General features: G+C 41.7%; 1 protein-coding gene across 1 annotated transcript; it reads left to right on the plus strand.

Annotated features, from left to right (window-relative positions):
* Window positions 1-82: 82 nt before the first annotated feature.
* Window positions 83-18,445, plus strand: cenpf (centromere protein F). The gene is made up of 38 exons (XM_061068328.1): window positions 83-98; window positions 1,349-1,524; window positions 1,686-1,811; window positions 1,946-2,016; window positions 2,165-2,301; window positions 2,519-2,610; window positions 2,687-2,954; window positions 3,077-3,279; window positions 3,588-3,713; window positions 3,836-3,964; window positions 4,368-4,490; window positions 4,802-4,937; window positions 5,028-5,157; window positions 5,267-5,546; window positions 5,835-6,041; window positions 6,178-6,386; window positions 7,115-7,244; window positions 7,548-7,826; window positions 8,020-8,607; window positions 8,765-8,938; window positions 9,050-9,954; window positions 10,084-10,292; window positions 10,383-10,500; window positions 10,602-10,737; window positions 10,955-11,057; window positions 11,324-11,574; window positions 11,676-11,784; window positions 11,955-12,160; window positions 12,253-12,471; window positions 13,203-13,346; window positions 13,613-13,802; window positions 13,889-13,986; window positions 14,122-14,163; window positions 14,325-15,461; window positions 15,602-15,731; window positions 15,834-16,472; window positions 16,838-16,959; window positions 17,692-18,445. Exons 2-38 carry the CDS (start codon window positions 1,363-1,365, stop codon window positions 17,794-17,796), a joined length of 8,433 nt encoding a protein of 2,810 aa, XP_060924311.1. The 5' UTR covers window positions 83-98; window positions 1,349-1,362; the 3' UTR covers window positions 17,797-18,445.
* Window positions 18,446-20,308: the final 1,863 nt, after the last annotated feature.

A 20,308-nucleotide genomic window follows, 5' to 3' on the forward strand; every position in this document is an offset into this window, starting at 1 on the left:
ATCAGCGCGCAGCTGAGTGAGCCTCGGTCTCCTCGGCGAAGTTTGAATTTCCCAACGAGCCGCATTAGAGAATCCGATCGAGGAGCGTCGCGCCCAAAGTAAGTGAAGCTGCTTCCTCTCGTTTGAACCGCGACTGAACGCTAACACTTGATTTAACGTGTTATCTTCTCACTCTCACATGGAACCGGGGAAGTCGCTGGCTCACTAACATGTCGTCTTAGTCACTAGAAAACACGTTGAACCGCTCGGTCTACGTTACGTCCACACAAACGCCTGACTGCACGTTCTATATTTACCATTCACTCTTCTGCATCTATGTGGAATGTACGTATTTTGTTTTATGTTCAGAACCCGGTGAAGACTAGAGGCTCAACCGTGTGTTTCTGACGGGGTTCACTACACACTAACCTGTGGTATCGATTGTTAGCCAACCATTGTCCGTTAGCCAGCATTAACTGTGAGGAAGCTAACATAAGCTAACTTCACACAGCGTTTCCATTTTAACTCATCGGTAAAGTTCGAAGATAAACGGTTCAACCAGCGAAGCTATTCGTTTACGTAAGAGTCTGTAGCAACCGTTCAAGTAGCCTTAACACTAGTGCAGTGTTCCTATTGTTGTTATTATTATTATTATTAACGCATTTAATTAACAGACTATGTTTTTTTTGTGAAAGTGGGTTTAATAATAAAGGAACAAACGGGGTGATCGTATGTGTGTGTCTGCTGCTGGTGACTCATCCTGCTGTGGCCCATGTACAAGAAGGAAACTAGATTGCTGAATTACACTCAGATTAAAAATAATACAACTTCACCTGGACGTTCGACGTCCTCTGACACTCTCACATTGGTTGAAGACATGAGGTGAAGCACATACTGGTGTTGATGGGTTGGTGACTGGTTGTTTCTGCAGTTTCACAGTAGTCAGGTCAAAGCAGGATTAGAGAGGAATTGGGCAGGACAGAGGTGTGATTGTTGTAGCTGTTAGCATCACATCGAGGACATCATGCACTCATAAGCTGCACAGAGGGATCGGTGCTGTGGCTTTATGGTAAATGTATTAAATAGATTTCAATCAAATGACCTTAGTCAGGCATAATGACACTGGCTTGACCGAGGCTGTAGCCTTTAGACACAGGTATCATAGGTGTGTGAGAGTTTTTTTATACACAAGTCTGATCACCTTCCACATCCCTTTCAACTGCAGTTGAAAATCATACCAGTTCTCCTCGGCTTTGTTGTCGCCTTCAGTTCTCTCCTGAATCCTCCAGGCAGAGGATAAATACAATCTCTGCACCAAAAGCGACTGACCTCCTGTGTTCCTCCTATGAATAAATTGATGTCTGTTCAGTCAGGTTGCAAACCATGAGCTGGGCAGTGGAGGAGTGGAAGGATGGACTTCCAGGGAAAGCCCTGCAGAAGATCCGGGAGCTGGAAGTCCAGCTGGATAAACTGAAGAAGGAAAGGAGTCAGAAACAGTTTCAACTGGACTCATTAGAAGCTGCCCTGCAAAAGCAGAAGCAAAAGGTCAGTGGTCAAGAGTGAAGGATGAATTCAACAAAATCAACTTTTTACTTGCAGATAAATACACTGTAGTTAGTCCCTTGGGGGAATTACTGATGTAGCAGCCTTACAGAAGTGGAAGGTCTTTCCAAACATCCATCCATTATCTGTTTGCCTCTCTTCAGGTGGACAGTGAACGTACAGAGACCTCTGCTTTGAAAAGAGAGAACCAGGGTTTAGTAGAGTCACTTGACTCTCTGGAGAAAGCCCGTCACAAGGTGGTCCATGACTTCGGAATCAAAGAGCAGCAGGTAATTACTCTCTCCCCACGTATTTTTCAAACTATTGTCTTTTGTCTCTCTGAGGCAGAGGATACACACATCTGGAATTAATATGAATTTGTAACTTCCTGTGATAACTGAATTATGTTCCTGATTGGATTTAGGTCAGCTACCTGGAGGGTCAGCTTATTTCCTCCAGAAAGACCATCGAGCGACTGGAGCAGGAGCTCAAGAAGTGAGTTTGCTTGTGTCTGTTGAAACAGGGTTTTAAGAGTTACATTTGTGGTTAGATTTAGTCCCGGTGTCATTGTGTTTGAGTTGATGCATAGATTTCAAACCTGACTCTTGAATGGCTGGTGATGAAGTTTTTCTTCTTTACCCAGGTTCAAAAATGAACTGGATCGTTCTCAACCCGCTGGTTCTTCCTCTATGTCATCATCATCCTCTGAGCTGCATCCCTACACTACTCCACAGAAAAGTTTCTCTACCCCAGCTCCTGTCCCGGCTTACAGACAGCAGGGTACTTCAGTTTGTCATAATATATCTTTATATATTCAAGTTATTATTTTTTCCTCACCTGCTGTTTCCAGGTTTATACAGACTGCCTCTGTTAATTTCTGTATGTCTGAACCTCAGTTGAAGGTGTTAATGTAAAAGTCAGGGATTTTGCTGCGTCATCTATTTTGGACATTGTGACTCTGGAGGAATCTAAGTTTACTGTGATGTTTGCTTCATAGATATTAGGCTGGAGGAGCTTCAAGAGAAATACAACCAAGAGGTAGAAGAAAGGAAAAGACTGGAGAATGAACTCAAAGTCATGCAGGTCAAAGTGAGTACATCACTTATCAGAATGATGTGTTTGTTTCTTTGTAATTGATGATGTTAATATGCCTGTTTTCTACTAGTTGTTAAATCAGTCTTCAGTCGGCGTAAGTCACAAGGAGATTGCTGCCCGCCAAACTGGATCTTCCATATTCCCATGGCAAGATCAGGGCCACGGCCGACAGTCTCAGGATCTAATGGAAACGCCTCTGAAGAGGCGAGCTGCATCTCTGTGGGACGCCCTTGAGGAGACACCTATCAAATCCTGCCAGAGAGTGAGCTCTTCCATAGCAGTGCAGAGTCCCAGTCGATCCTCACAACAGATGGAGCAGCTGAAGACGCTCAACCAAGGTGAACTGTTTGTTATATTTCTTCAGTTCATGTCTTGCCTCTCACAAATCTATTTGCTCCCTTTTTGAGTTTGACTATCATGGGGAGCAACAAGGATGTAACTGTTTGCATTTCTTCATCAGAGCTGCGTGGCCGTGTGTCCGAGCTGGAGAGGAATCTGTCCAATCAGGAGAAGGAAATTCGTGGCCAGGCTTCCAAACTGCAGGAACTACAAACTCAACTGAACCAGGCCCGCAAAGACCTGACTGAACGGGACAGAGACCTGGCCAAGACTAGTCAAGAGCTGAGTCAATCCAAAGACAGACAACAGCAGCTGGAGACCAAGGTAGGCTTCAATTACTTATACATACAGATTCTGTGGGGTCGGGTGATTTGCATTATGGATATTTCCAGCCGATATTATCAGTGCATGCTTGTCTGTCAGTTGTATCGAGCAAATATTCTCTAATTTTAGTACCACCACCTCTATGATCTACTAACCGACAGAAAGACATGCATTGGTACATAAACAATTTTTGCACGACAGATTGTTTTTGTTTTATTTCTGCTCTTGTTGTAGTAAAGATAGATGAAACGGGAAGCAAATGTAAACAACTGCCAAAGTATAATAAAAGGTTGCTTGATTGTTCTTAGTGTTGCTCAGTTGAGCAGAAGCTGAAACAAGTCACGGAGGAGATGGGCTGTCAGAGGCACAACGCTGAAAGCTGCAGACGTGCCCTGGAGCAGAAACTCAAGGACCAAGAACGGGACAGTCAGAAGGTGCAATAATGTGGAGTCTTACCCTCATCAGGCCTTCATTGTTTTAGGTTTAATCAGATATTATGAATAAATATGAACTGTTTTTTAATCCAAAGGTTTTGTATTTGTTATATTTTTTGTAGGAGCTTGCCCAGCTCCAGAATTCACACACAGCTTTGGATCAGCAGCTGAACCAGACCAGAACCAAGCTCACACAAGAGAACCAACAGTCCAAAAAAGACTACAACATACTGCAGGCTGATTTGGAGAAGGTAACTGTGTAACCTCTCTGCTGTACTTTGCACTTCTCTGCCCTTTCTTCCTCTACTCAACTTTTTTTAACTCACAAAACCATTGGTTTAGAGACAATGGGTCACTGAATCCCAAAGCACCGGTGACAGAAGCACAGTGAAAATCAAAACATACCTAACATTTCTACCATCCATTCGAGTTCTTTATAACACCTGTAGTTTCTTCTTTAACTGTGAGTGTTTCTAAGTCAGGCAGGTAATTCTCAGGAAGTCAGATCTATGTGTAACACCGACCCTCTCTTTACCCTTCAGTACAGGGGGTGTATATGAGAGCATGCTGTGTGAGAGTTTACTGGCTAATCACAAAAATCGTCCTTACCCCAGCACCCTAGTTTGACTGGTCTCTTCCCTTGGTCCTTTATAGATGTGCTTACAGAAGAGTCAGATGGAGAAGGGGGTGGAGGAGCAGAAACAGAAACTGCTGCGGTCGGAGCAGAGCCTCCAGGTCATTCAGACCAAAGAACAGGACATCCGCAAGAACATGGAGGTGGGTGGCGCTGAGTAGGATATTTTCTTACTATAATGGTGTATTGAAATTTCACTAATAAGTCGGCTGATATAGTTTTCATCTTTAGTTAATGTCTAAACAGCCGTTGGTGGCCAAATACAATGAAATTAAAACAATTGCCACCAAATATTATATTTTAACCAAAATACAACATAAAAATTTGTTTTTATTGCAAATCTGAACTATTGTTTTATTTTTATTTTATTTTTGTTTTCTTGCTTGATCTCGTCTTCCACCGTCACTGTCATCATCTTTTGCTGTCCCTTCTCCACATGTCTCCCTCCCACCAGGAGCTGCAGAGAGAGAAGAACAGTTTGACTGTCCAGTTGGACCAAAGCAGCAGGCGTCTGTCTCAGCTGGAGGAAGAGAAGAAGAGTGGAGACCAGAGCATCAAACGCATCCAGGGACAACTAGATGACCTCAAAGGTAAGTTATGCATTTGGAATGGCAGGCCCAGTAATTTTGGAGCATGATCTGAAGTCATCTCTGTTTTTAACTCGTGTTTTTGCTCCGTAGCGAAATCAGAAGGACAGTTAGAAGAGCGGAAGAGACTCGAGACAAAACTGGAGCAGCAGACTCAGTCTTCAACCCGTGATCTGGAAAACTCGAAGAAAACTCTTTCTGATGCAGAAACCAAAAATGACAGGTGAACATAGTCATACTACACAAAGGCAGAAATTTGGTCTTTCATTATTCATCGCTGCTTAATTTAACTTTCTTTTTAATCATTATAAAATATTTTAATCCCGCTGTAGACTTCAGAATGAACTGCAGGAACAGAAACAAGAGGCTGAGAAACTGACCAACAGGTTGACAGTCGTGGAGAAGGAGAGCCAAGACCTGAAATCCAATCTCTCTGTGAGTCAGAGTGAGTGTAAGGAGGCGCAACAAGAACATCAAGCTCTGCTTGAGTGGAAGAAAGAAAAGGAGGTCTTGATTAATGAAACTGAAGCAGTGCAAAAGGAACTCACTGACAAAATTAACAACTCGGAGAAGAGTCTCATTTCGTTGAAGGAGGCTAATGAAGAACTTAAGGTAAGATGAAGTGGTTTCTGTCTTTTTTCTTAATATAGAAACATTGATAAATGAATGATTGCCACACAGAATGGAAGTACAAGGAACAGATTAAACACAGTATTAAACGGTGACAGATTTGTGTCAATCAAGAGACAATCTAGTTAAAATTCTTATAATTTTTTGAGAATGTGTTAAGAATACCATCAATGACTATAATACGAAATATATACTTAAATACACTAACATCAACTTAAGAATTCAGTTAATTATCCCTCACCCTGAGTATGTTTACTGTCATTATTGTAGAAGCAGCACATGAGTGTTGAGGACGATAAGGCCGTTTTGTCTGCTCGCATCGATTCCCTGAAGGGTGAACTCCTCAACAAGAGCACAGAGTTGGAGCAGAGAGAGCATGAGAGCAATCAGCTGAAGTCTCAACTCTGTGAGGCTGGACAGAAACACGCCAAAGATCTGGAGAATGTTGGTATGCAAGTGGCACAACTCGAAGCTCAGGTGATTTATTATATCTTTTATTTTCATTGAGAACAGTTTGTAGGTTAAAAGATTTTTTTAATAATTTGAAAATATTGGATTGAAGTAATTCAAAAAAATCCAAATCCTAATTGGCCTATTTGTATTTTTTTTACAGGTCAAAGATCTGGAGTTGCGGCTGCAAAAGGAAATGACTCGAGCAGAACAAGCCGAGAAGACGCACCGAGAGCTGCAGGATGAGCATCAGACCGTCTGTGACCTGGTCCACTCCAAGGACCAGCTGGTCGAGCTGCGCCAGGCTGAGATCAACCAGCTGAGAGAGAGTCTCGAGGAGTCCACTGCGCAACAAGAGGAGCAAAACCTCAGGTGAGAGGTGTTTGTTAGTTCATCATTTTGTTATGAAATTTATTTTTCAATACAACAGACAGCTTTTCCTTAATTAATTCAAGTTTTAATCAAGGCTGTGTCTGCAACATAAATTCACTAAAGTCAATAGAGTGCAAACAATAAAATATTCAAGGATGCATTATTAATCAATCAAATTTTACTTATAAAGCCAATATCCACAAATTCTAATTTGTCTCATAGGAATTAACACAGTGCGACATCCTCTGTCCTTAATGCTCAACAAGAGTAAGGGTTAAACTACCCAAAAAAGCCCTAATTAAAAGGGGGGAAATGTAAAAGCCTCAGAAAGAGCCACATGTGAGTGATCCCTCCCCCAGAACAGACAGAAGTGCAACTGATGCTGTCTGTAGCAGATCATATCAACAAAATAATCATATTCACAACATTGAATTGAAGAAATGGCTTTTAACATAAAAGAGAGGTGTGTCGATGTTTAAAGTATTTCTAAATAAGAAAATGTCTGATAGAAATGAAGGGAGCAGCAATGACAATTGTGATGTTATTGCCGGTAATGGTAGTGTATTTGATTAGCCATATTATATATCTAAGCAATCTTGTTGTAAGCATATTCATCATTAGTGCAGTATCATATGAATCCTTTCCCTATTGTTTTCCTCAGGCTGCAATTAGTGTAGCTCGCTTTTTAACATGCATATTTTCGGTCCTCTGTATCTTATCTGTACCAGATTGGCAGAAGAGAGGGAAGCGTTGCTGAGGCAATGTGCGGAGAGGGTTTCAGCAAAGGCTGGAGAGTTGGCAGACATCAAGTTTAAGTTGGAAGAGACTCAGCGAGAGGTGCAGCTCATCGAAAACCAGGTCTGTTATACTGCACTGCAACAGAAAAGTATTTAACAGATCAATGATTGCTATTTTTTATTCAGTTAACTTGTTCTGGCGTTTCCTTTGGAGTTGATCAAACTTTGTACAAAATAAGGATATGACTAATATAATATGATATTATGATCAACTGTCTGAAACATAAATAAATGTTGTATTGGCTGATTGTACTTGGTGTTTAATAACTACTCCTGACTGTGCTTTTTGGTCATGTTGGGTCTTATTCCTTACTTTTGTTTCAACCAGTAGAGGGCTAAGATGCATCTTCTATTCATAATTCAGGTCAATTCCTCGAAAGAGACCCTTCAGCAACATGAGCAAATGGAAGCTGAGGTGCTTGAACAACTTAAGTTCCTGGCAGCATGCGAAGAGGTTCACAAAAAGATGTTGGATAAAAAATGTGAAGATCTCCAATTGTGTGAAGAGAAGCTAAAGGACCAGGCATGCCAGGCAGAAGAGAAGGAGAAGCAGCTTAGAGAGGCTGAAGCTCAGATTTCATCTGTGGAGAAACAAAAGGTTGAGCTGGCCAATGCAGCAGAAGAGATGAAAAAAGAGGCAGAGGTATTAAATTAATTGTATTAAATATTGTTAGATTTGTTTGTTATATTATCTTTTATTGTTTTGTTATATTTATTTACCAGTTATCTTCAAGTGCACAAATCCATTCTGCTTATCCCAAATTAAGTTGTTTTTACTAACTAATGTTCAAATATAAATATGAAGCTTAATTCCTTCTATTCTGCTTCCTATTAAGATCCTCCAACATGCTCAGATGGAGAAGATCAACCATCTTATGGAGCAGATATCTTCCTTTGAAGAAAAAGTAGCTTCGAACACAGATGCAGCAGAGAAGCTTCCAGTCTTGAAGAATGAGCTAGATATGATCAACCAATCCCACACTGACCTTAAAAAGTCTCTAGAAGCTCTTGAGAAGAATCACTCATCCACAATTGAAATCAAGACAAACCTAGAGAACACCCTGACTGAGAAAAGTAATTTGGTGTCTGCTCTGGAGAAAGAGGTAAAAGATCTGACCGAGAAGATGATTAAAGAGTCACAGAGTCAAGTTTCAGAGATTGAAAACTTCCTCAACAAAGAGAATAGCTTGAAAGAGCAGCTCAAAACATCCAAGCAATCAGTTGCTTCTTCTAAATCCGAATTGAGTGTGTGTCGAGTGGAGATAAAGACCATGAAGACGACTCTGTCTGCTGCTTCACACGGCTTAGAAGAGAGAGACGGCACGATAAAGAGTCTGAAAGAGAAGCTGAATAAAGCGGAGGCAGAGCAGGTCAAATCCTCAGATCTACTGAAGGAGAAGATGGTCGCCATGAACAAAATCAAGGTTGGTCAGTTATTTGTTCTTATGTCTTTGGCCTTCGGTGTCTACAGGCTACCTACATCTAATCTAAACCATACCCTATTGTGTTTTCTTCTGTGGAATATTTAACAAATAAAGTATGAGATAGCCTATTGATCAGCCCGTTATTATTCACATCCAGGTACAGCTGGAGATGCTGCAAATGGACCTGGAGGACAACGAGTCAACCATGAACTCTTTTGACAGTCAGGCTGAGGGGTTAAAGGCGACGATAGAGGCACTGGAGGTGCAGCTTGCTCAGAACCACACCCAGATGACCGATATGGAGGACAGGCTGGAGGACAGCAAATCCCAGGTAGTCTTACAAGCGTCTGTCAAAAATCATTCTGCATCATCTTTACAAACTCCTTTTGCTCTGGGAAAAGAAAATGTCCCTTTTGAAATCTAAAATCAGTTTCTCCTCCAGGTATCTGTCCTGGAATCCCGCTTAGATGAGGTCCAATCCCAGAACTCTCTGCTGGAGACACAGTATGTCACAGCAAAGGAGGAGCTTTTGGAGAGGAGCTGTGAAATTTCTCGTCTAGAGGAGGACTCTGTCAAGCGAAACCAGCTGGAGGAGAGTGTGGCTGAATTAGAGACTAAACTCAGTCAGATCACAGAGGAAAATACCAGGTTAGAGACGACTCTCAGGCAGATAAACAAAGACAAAGAGAAGTATCGCAACCAGTTCCTTCAGGAGAAAAACAGTCTTGAAGCTGAACGGAAACAGTTGACAGATGAAAGAAAACAAATTGAGAATGAAATAATTAAAGTCACTGCAGAGAAGAAACAACTAGAAGCCAGTTTAGACAAACTATCTGAAGAGAACAAGCAACTGCATTCAAATGTTGAGCAGTTAACAGAAGACAAGCAGCAAACAGAAGCAGAGATCGATAGAGTAGCTGCTGAGAAACTAGAAGCTGAATCAACGGTTGGTCAAGTCACTGAGGAGAAAGCACAGCTAGATTTTGCTCTCAGTCTGATAAATGAGGAGAAAACCAAACTTGAAGCTGAACTCAGTGAATTAACTGCTGAGAAAAAGGCTTTGGTTTCCAACTTGACTCAAGTTGTTGAGGAGAAGCTTCAGCTGGATACGAGCTATAATCGGCTGACTGAAGAGAACATCCAGCAACAGTCGAGTGTGAATCAAGTAACTGAAGAGAAGCTGCAGCTACGTGAAAGCAGTCAGAGGCTTGAGAATGAGATGGCTTCACTTAAAGAGGAATACGAGTGCATCCAGTACTCGCTCCAGGCCTCAGAGCAGGAGCAGCAGAGGCTGAAGGAGCAGCTCGAGATGAGGGACGTGAAGAATGAGGAGGAGAACAGAGAAAGGTACAGTACATCTTCACTTCTAAGGTCAATTGTGCTTCCACAAGTAAATTTATTTATACCAGTGTCTATTAGATGGTATTGACTGTGTTTTGTACTGTAAATATCAGCTGGAATTCTGCTTTATCACAGGAGCCTCCAGTTTGAGGCAGAGCAGGCCAAACTGCATGAGAAGCTGGTGGCTTTACAGGAGGAGCTGACCGTGTTCAGACAAAAGTACGAGTCACTGCTGGAGCAGGTGGGACAGCAACACAGCATCATACAGCACCTCACAGAAACACAGACGCCAGAAGAGAACATCAGCCACATCGAGCCTGAGGAGCCAGAAACTGATGGTGAGTGTAAACCAAAAACTATGAAAATCTGTGCTACTTGAATTTAAATATGTGCAATAATGTGCGTTTATCTTTTTGCAGTTTCCCTGGAGGAAGCAGCAGGACAGATTCTTGATTCAAGTACAAATACTAAGTCTCCTAATGAAAAGGAGGAGCAGAACTCGATGGTGTTTGGCCTAGAGGAGCTTTTCCATGAGTCTGACGATTCTTTCTGGTACAATGAGCTCTGTACTAAGAACAAATACACAATTATATAATTGTTATATGCATTTTATTATATGATCATTAAAACTCAATTTCCCTTAACTCTTACAGTGAGACAAAGTTGGTCTTCAAGGAGGACGTCACTGAGCAAGAGCTGATCCAGGAACAGATTGAGGGGCAGAGGCAGGCAAGTGTTGCTGATGAACAGGAAATGAGGAGTGATGAGGAGGAGCAGCCCTTGGATCAGGTATTAGATCATTACTATAACAATGTATTTGTCGTCGCCTATTATGGTTTCATTAGTTAAATACTGGCCTTTCTTGATTTTTCATTAGCTATTGATATTTCTCTTGAATGTTCAACATCCATATAACCCCTTACCTCTTAAAAAGTATAATATTAAATCCTGACTGATTTAAGGTGTTGCTCCTCATGACCGTTTCATTTTGTCTTCTCTCTCACAGGTTCCTCGTAACAGCAGCTGTCCCAGAGATGTTATTGACGATGAACCTGAAGTTTGTGAAATGTCTCGACCCATCTCTACGACAAAAGAATTCAACTCCTGTGGTGAGAAAAAAAAATGTGTGCTTTTAACTGCAGTAATAATATAATCATGAGATTTCTTGGTCTTACTAACTGATTCACACTGAGCACATACTTAAGAGTCATGATTTCTTTTAGCTATTACTGTGGCATTCATCTTTTCTGTTGCATCTTTTTAAAAAACGACTTTAAAAGGCCAATTTCAGAATCACAACTTATTTTTGAATTTTGTTTGTCATTTTACTGTTTGAATGTAGTTTTATTTAGACTTTTTATAAAAATGTCAACAGATTCGTCCCAGGGACAAGATGACATCCCGTATAAGGAAGTGATCACAAAACAAGAAAATGAGCTCCAGACCTTGCGCTCAGAGTGTGACCTCCTGAGCTCTGAACTGACACTGAGAAAGGAGCTGACATCTGAACTGGAAGTCCAAGTTACAAACTTGGAAAAGAAAGTCAATGCTGCAGAGGAGGAAGCACATGGTGCAGCACATAAACTGAATGCTGCTATGAAGGAGAAGAAAGATCTTGCTAAGCAGGTAGGGGAAAGAAATTGTACAGTGACAAATATCACATGTGGTAGTGTAACCGTAGCATTCATTATTTTAATATTGTACTTGTGCTATGTGCTCATCTTCAGCTGGCGCAACTGTCAGAGGAGCGAGAGACATTGGCTCTACAGCTACACACATCTAAATGCCAACTGGCTGATGTTATGGAGATGCTGGAAGGACTGGAAATGGCCAAAGGTAAATATCTTTCTGCTTATGAGGAAGTCATTTCACAACTCCAGACCGAAACAAGGTGTTACAGTATATGCTCTGTGAATGTGGTTGTGAATCCAGACTTCTCAAATCTAATAAAACTGCCGGATTTATAAATAAATACACAAGTTGAACAATTGTACTATGTTCTACAGGTGGATGGGATGAAAAGTTCTTTCAGCAGGAGAGCGAGTTGAAGAGGGTTCGATCTGAGAAAGCAAATCTGGAGCAGCACATCCTGGGCATGGAGTCTGAGCTGGAGACCCTGCAGGAGGAGAGGACCAGACTGAAGGATGAGATGGAGACGCAGAGGAGGACGTGTTCCGGCATGGAGCAGCAGAGAGAAACACTCCTGACAGAGGTGAGCAGAGCTGAGCAGAGAAATAACGAATATGAAAGGCTCACGAATCATTGAAGGTAACATAACAGTTTTAAATCTTATTTTCTCCTCAGACAAGCCAACTGAGATCTGAGCTTGTGTCCTGCTCTGAGGAGCGAGATGAGCTGAACCAGTCTTTGGGGCAATGGCGAGAAAAGGTTCACAGTCTGGAGAAGACAAACTGTGACACCAGGCACTTAATTTCCATCCTGGAGGATGACATCAGAGCAGGGAGGAAGGAGTACGAAGCTCTGCAAGGCAGCACAGAGAAACTGAAGACAGAGAGGCAACAGGTAATAGGAAGAGGGGGTTGCTTTGAGTTGAATCTGGGACCTGGTAACATGCCACATCCCAAGGCAAGGTCGACTTTTATTTAGATGTAGTGAGTGTTTAGATTTTTAGGCAACTTGAATGGTTAAGACATGACAACAGCTCCAAACTTACCTGTGCATTTCAATGTCTGCTTATGGCATATCTAGACCATATAATAGACTGTATATAAAGACTAACATTATGACAAATCCCCTAAAATGACGCGAAAGTGTCTTGATTGCCACCTAGTGTCTGATTGCAGTATAGGTCATAAATCCCACCTCTGTGTCAATGGATGGGACATGGACCAAACCACAAAGTCAAGTGCACATCAAATACATCTTTCTCAGAGTTTCCTGACATTTTAGGTTTTTCTTATCACACAGCTGTTTGTTGTGCTTATTTTTTTCAGTAAGCTTGGTTTGAATTATTTGAAATTGTAAAAACTGGGTTACGTGTTCAGAATTTATAGCTCAGACTGCATGATCACTACTGTGCAAACTATGGCTCTAAATGTGCAAGATGGCTGCATTTGTATCTGGGGTATTTTAACAACATTTCTGGGTATTGAGAGGAAGTGGAGAAGCTTCATCCATTCACAGTCTAGGATCTAGACGTTTAGCTGATATCCATGCGTCCCAAATGTCCTCTGTTATTTATGTTACTGTTTTTGTTTTATTTCTAACTATAAATTAATTTGATTCCACTAAAGCTGTTGGAGCAGATTACGGGGCAGGAGCAGGCGATCTCTCAACAGAGTGGAGAAAGGGAGAACCTTATCGACCATCTTAACCAGATCCAGGAAGACCACACCTCTGCCAATCAAAACACTGAGTCCATGGTCAGCAAGATACAGGTGAGGATGAAGCTTGATACTAAGCATGTTAGTATATATTGTGTATTATCTCAGTAATTCAATGGATGCGAGAGTCAAACACTTTCAAATACTTAAATGAGTCAGAAGGTTTTACCTGGGTTATATCCCATCTGCTCAAAATAATACTAATAGACTATGATGAGGGATTTAGAGAATATGTGAAATATATATATATTGGATTCAAAGAACTTAAGGTTTTCAATTGAACTCCTCCTCACTGTTTCTCTCCTATTTCTCTTACCAAGGCTTTAGAGGGAGAAGTCAGTCGTATAACACAGTCTCTAGAGTCGTCTCTCCTGGAGAAAGGAGAGATGGCCTCTCGTCTGAACTCCACACAAGGTGAGGTCCAGCAGATGAGAACTGGCATTGAAAAGCTTCAGGTCCGCATTGAGTCAGACGAGAGAAGGAAAAAGAAGATGGGAGAGCTGCTCAAAGGTGACCCCTCTGTCTTTAATATAAAATTATATGACCTTCTCAGTTCTGTAGTGTGTTCGCCCTAACGTAACTTTATATCTCCGTAGATGCCCAGAGGAAGTCCGACTCACTGCAGGATTCCATTGATGCTCTGGAACGGGAGAAGGAAGATTTAGAGCAAAGTCTGGAGGAAGCATTTCTACAGGTATTCTGTCAAAAAATACAAACAGTTACATGTACCTCCATTTAGAAAGGGTTTTTTCTAGTATTGTAACTTTTTTTTAACATGATAAGACAGATATTATATAACATATAAATGGAAATGTTGTGTTTTACACAGGTTGAGACAACCAAAGCTGAGCTGGAGGAGGAGAGACGAGAGGTACTTTTATATTGTTCTATTCAGATGTGGTGACTTGTGATACATTAAATGTATATCAATTTAGAACTGTAGTAATCTGGTAATCTCTTAATCTTTTTTCGGTCCTGATTTGTCTCCTTTCATGAACTCTCTGCTGTCTTGTCTTGAACCCTCAATCTTAGGTGGAGGAGGAGAAGAGAAACCTCACCGAGAAACTATCAGATCTCTCAACCATGCTGGAAAACCTGAGATCTGAGAAAGAACAATTGGAGAGAGAGCTGGACACCAAAAACAGAGAGATAGAGGAGTTGAAGGCAGCTAAGGAGGAGCTTGAAAGAGGATTGGCGGAGGCAGAAGTGGATAGAAAACAGGAAGAGGAGAGACGGAAATGCATGGTAGAGCTCGAGAAAGGGATGAGAGAGGAAGCAGAGAGGCAAAGCAGACACGTAGATGACCTCCAAGCGCAGCTGGAAGCCTCTAAGCAGAGAGAGATCTCACTCGAACAAACAAGTGCAGAGACAGAGGGTGAGAAAGATAGGGTGCAGTTCCTGTTGGTAGAGATGGAGAAAGAGAGAAATTGCCTCCAGAGTTCTCTGGAGGACGAGCAGACTGAAGGAGAGAGACTCCGCTCCCGGCGAGATGAATGGCGAAAAGAGAGAGAGGACCTGAGCACCTGTATTGAGACCTTGGAAGAACAAATTAAAGAGTTGAAAATGTTTATAAAAGCCAAAGAAGAAGAGATGGCAACCCTGGAAAAGGAAAGGGAGGATGAAGTCGATCAGAGACAAGCCTCAGTAAACTCCATCTCATCTGTTATGGCAGAGAAAGAACAGATAGAAGGAGAAAAGGGACGATTGGTGGAGGAAAAAGAGAAACTGCAGTCTACCTTATTAACAGTGGAAGAAGAGAGAGATAACCTGCTTTGCTCTCTTGAATCTGTGGAAGAAGAGAAACAAAGACTTGAGCAAGACAGGGAGAGAATCACTGATGAGAGAGAAAAGCTTCAATCTCAGCTTTCTTTGATAGAAAATGAGAAACACAGCCTGCAACAGACTCTGTCTCCACTCAAGCAAGAGAAGGAACAATTAGAGGAGGAGAAACAGAAGTTAGACGTTGAATTGCAGTCATCCCTTACTTTGATTGAAGTAGAGAAGGAGAAGCTGTGCTCTGCTCTTTCTGCACTGGAAGAAGAGAAGCAAAGAGCAGAGAGAGAGAGACAGAAACTTGCAGAAGAACAAGAGAGCCTTCAGTCTGCTGTTGCCTCTATGGAAAAAGATCTGGAAACCCACAACTTGTCCATTGTACAGTTAAATGAGCAGGTACACACATTCATATGTTAAACACTGAACTAATTGTCATTTTACACAAAGAATAATAACAGGGTTGCACTGTTCAACCCTAAACTCTTGTTTCCCCCACACGCTGTCTCAACATATTTCTCTGTGTGCTTCTCCTGCAGGTGTCGGTGCTGACATCCCGGGCTACTCGTCTGTCCAAAGAGAGAGACTCTGCTCAGAGCAAGATGAATCTTTGGATGAAAAACTGCAAACAGCTGGAGCAGGAAAAGCAAATGATGTTAAACAGCTCAGGTACATACATCGCCAACAGTTTCACCAGTTGGTCATCATGCTTAATGGTTAACCGTCTCCATAAAGTGCAGTTGAATAATTTGGTTAATATTTTTGTTTCAGGAGATGCTAAGAGCTGTGAGGAAGTGCAGCCAGAGATAAACCCACTGAAGATCGTGTCACAGGACAAAACCAAGGATGTGGAGGAACTTAAAGCTGCCCTTGATGGAAAGAAGAGGGAATTAGAAGAGAAGGATAAAGAGCTGGAGGAGATCAAGAGTGAGCTGGATGAAGTGAAGACACTCCTGGAGGAGAAGAGCACTGAGGCCGATGAGAGCATGGATAAATACTGCACTCTGATGGTCGAGGTCCACAAACTGGAGGAGACCAACAATACACTCACAACACGACTCGAACAGATTACTTTCAGCCAACGTGCTAATGAAGCCAATGCCCACTCGAGCACAGCTGGTAGTACTCGCTCCCGGCGGTCAGGTAGGAAGTCTTCCTCCAAACACGACGAAGAAAAGATGCACAAGGACATTGAGAACACGGCTCCCTTGACGCCTCAGAGGTCTCCTCATGGGTCACTCGCAGGGAAGCGGGGTCGCCGTGATGTCAGCGATAAAGACAGCGCCCAGGAGGCCCTGCACAACCTGACAAAGAAGATCAAGGCCAACGCAGTGGCTACACCCAAAGCAGGAAGTGAGCAGCAGGAGGATGAGTTCAGGCCGGAGGGACTTCCTGAGCTGGTGCAGAGAGGTTTGTGTTGGGTGGTTCTCTATTGTAACTACGACTCTTTCACAGGAAGGACTTCTGCAGTTAGTTTTCTGTGCTGCTGTATATTACCGAGTCCTAGTTTTAGCAGCCTGACCTGCTCTGCCACATTTCTATAGAAATAGTGTTCTATTTGAAATACTCTATGCCTTTGGGCTATTGAGATCTTTTTTTTCTTAAAACTCTAAGGTAGGAATTCAGCAGTGTGTGAGATAAGCATCAAAAACACAGGGGCGAATGCACAGAAAGAAAGCAAAGTATTTGTTTTAATAATTTTCATTGGGTTTGAAGTTAGTTTGCAGAACAAAGCTCTAAATTAAAAACATTACATGTCATTTGTGCTCCCTCAGGCTTTGCTGATATTCCCCTGGGAGAGAAGAGTCCATTCATCATGAGGAGAACCACAGTGAAGCGCTGCAGCCCACGGCTGGTTGCCAGAAGGACCGGTCCTGTATCTTCACCTGACGGCAAGGTGAGCACACACACACACACACACACACACAAACACACACACAAACACACACACACACACACACACACACACACACACACAGGTTTGTACAGTTTTCTTAGTGTGGACATTCAGTGACATAATGCATTCCCTAACCCCTTACCCATACATCCTAACTGAATGCCTAACCATTACCTAACCTAAACCTAATTCTAACCCTTACCCTAAAACCAAGTTTTAACCCCCAAACAGTCCATTAAAGGGGGGGTCACAAAGTAAGGACCGGCCTAAATGTCCTCTCTTTCCCAAAATGTCCTCACACTTTGTTATATGCTCAAACTGGTCTGCAAAAAGATAGCTGTACAAACACACACATAGAGTACTGCACTCTACACTGTCACTGATACATTATCAGTGGCTGAGTGAATAATGTCACCTGAAAATAGTTTTAAAGACTTTGGAATCAGTTCAGCCAACTTTGATCAGTTGCCTAATGGGTCTGCAGAATATCCGGACCCCTCACACCTCTAAGTCAGTCCAGGTCAGCTTCCTTATGGTGTCAGGTCGACTTAAGCAAAGCAGTGATGCATTTAAAGGATGTAGAGGTTTGAGGTCAAAGAGGTCAAGAGGAAAGAGTGAACCCCCGCTGTATGTGTCGAAATTGCTAACAAATGTACTTCCTTCATTCACGAATGTCCCTCTGGCCTACTTTAATGACTTTTCTTAATCTTTTCTTTCTCCACACTCCTCCAGAGTGCGTCTGCAGACAGCTCTGTCGGGAAGCGTCTTTCCCTGAGCGGCGAAGAGAAACCAGAGCAGAAAGAGACGCCACAAGCAGACAACTGTCATGTTCAGTAGATCAATGTACACACAATCGCACACATTCTTGCACTTTGTAAATACATACACACAAATAAATACACAAAAGGTTAACACACTGTTTTTAAATTTAAAAGTAGAGACACTTATTTTAAACGTGTGTGGGTGGTAGTAGACTGGGTTTGGTTTATTGTTGCATTATGTAAGTTCATATCCTCACATAGATATAAATACAAGTATGTGTGTTGAATCACTTTGATGCAGCACTGCCACAGCTACCAAGTGAGATGAAGACAGGTTTAAAAACATCCAGGTCCTGAAACATATTTCCAGAATGCAAATGAAGCCGCCATTGTTTTGTGATCCTCTGAATGTATCTTCATCTTCACCTTGTTCTGGTCTCTTTGTTTATCTTCACCTCCGACTCACTGGTTGGATATTTTTTCTGTTATTTACTGTTCCTGTTTTCTTGGTTTGTGAGAAATGTATTGAAACATGTACGTTACAGAACTAATGACTGCTAATGCATCCTGCAGCATATCCGCTAAATACTAATGGCAGCTAAGTTTGTGTAGATGTTCTGCTTTCACTGTTTCATATTTTCTATATATTTTAACTGTTTTAGTCATGAAGCATAAATCTGCTAAAACATTCTAGTTATGGCATGTTTCTGTTTTAAAAGCTTTCAGCATTTAATGTTCTGATTTAGATGTAGCTGAACACTATTGTAAATAGTTAATAAGGCCTCATAGTTCTAAATTATGCTTTTTTTTTTTACTAAACTTTCTAAGGTTGCACTATCTTTGTCTTGTCTTTATTGTATGAACGACGGTGTGACTGTAGACGGGCGCAGGCTGCACTATGCCACCACAGGGTGGAGCAGCTGAGCCATGCTGTTGGGTTGAGGTGTACAGTGCAGCAGTGCAGTGCTGCATGTGACCTGCTGAGTGTAGCGGGCAGGAAACACCACACAGAATCTCATTAATCTATCAATGGGAGATTCACCCCAGAATTTGTATCCATCAGATGAGGAAATTGTATGTTCTGATTATTCCAATATATCTATTTCCCTCACCCCAGAGCAGAAACTAACTACTTAAACTAATCTATGTTCAGTTTCATGATAATCAGAAAACCAGTTTGGACTTGAAAACCTTCAACAGGTGATAATAGAAGATGCTGATTTGGCTATTATTGGCTTACAGTTTGAATTCCTACTTATACCGAGATATTTATTCACCTTAAATACAACTCGGTCCATATTTCTATTAGTTGGAGTAAAATGTAAAGAAAAACAGTTGATTGTTTAATTTCAAAAATCCTTTTCATAATCTGAACAACCACCTTTTATCTAATTCATGTCCTGCACAACATCGGGTCACAGTGCCTTCACTCCTTCCAATCGTCTTCCATCTGGTGTCACCACATCAGTCAGAGGTGATGTGGTGAGGATACACCAACAGCTCTCAGCCTCTTTAATAATGCAGAGGTCGAGTTTAGCTCATTTCAAAGTGCTGCCTAATTACAACTTTCTCATAAAGCACACAATCAAATATTCTGTAAGAGGTGATTGGAAAACAAGCTAATTTCCTCTTGGTGGAGCATGGTGCTAATCACATGCTGTTGCTGTTTGGCTTTGTAAGGTCGTCTGTGGGTTTTAAAGGGACCAGTGACCTGCTGCTCTGCCTCTGCCACAACTTATAAGATAAACACGTACTGTTTCTGAATTGGCAGCAGTCTCGCAGTGCAACACTGCACCTTCACACACATTCCTCTGCATCTGAGCTTTAATAATTGTGCAGAAATGCGACAGAGATTACTATAAACTTGTTTTAGTTGTAGTGCTCCACATGTTTTCTTACTTTACTGTATATATCTGGTGCAGCATTCAGAGTACTGGTGCTGTACCAAATTTACTAAATGTGCTAAATGTTTTTTTCATCAAGATCCATTAATTAGTATAATGTGATAAAGGAGGGGGAAATCATGTTCTTTATCCTGGTAGTTGAGTAAGTTTCAAGGTATTTGTTACATGTCATCGCCCCATCTCTCGATGGGTTTCATTATCAAATGAAGGTTAAAATGCAACAATACTACAGCGCAGTCTTGCGCCAAGGCCCAACAGTTCCCTTATGAAACCACAATTCAAAAATCAGGGACAATTAAATTCAGATTTTTATTTAGATCTGCTCCAAAAGACACACTCATAAATAGCAGTCCCCTAAAATGTCAAACCTTTTCTAGAATGGATTTTTCTCTGAGAAATCTGTGAAGTAAAACAAAATTCCTGGATCTACATCAACATGTTATGGCTTCTTTACTAGGTCATGCTTCACAACTCCTTAGGAAATCAGTTGAGTAGTTTTTGCATAATCCTGCTGGAAAAACCTGACCTCCTTGGCAGAGGTAATTAATGAACAAGACGATTTTGTGATTCATGGCTAAGGTGTCCTCCACACCCACTGAATGTGTCAGTGCTAACACATGGTAACAGTGGCTGGTGTAAAATGTCAAGAACCGTCTGCTTTTTCTGGGTGAAGCCCTGCACGTC

This window comes from Limanda limanda, chromosome 3 (genome assembly GCF_963576545.1).
Source record: "Limanda limanda chromosome 3, fLimLim1.1, whole genome shotgun sequence".
Lineage (NCBI taxonomy): Eukaryota > Metazoa > Chordata > Actinopteri > Pleuronectiformes > Pleuronectidae > Limanda > Limanda limanda.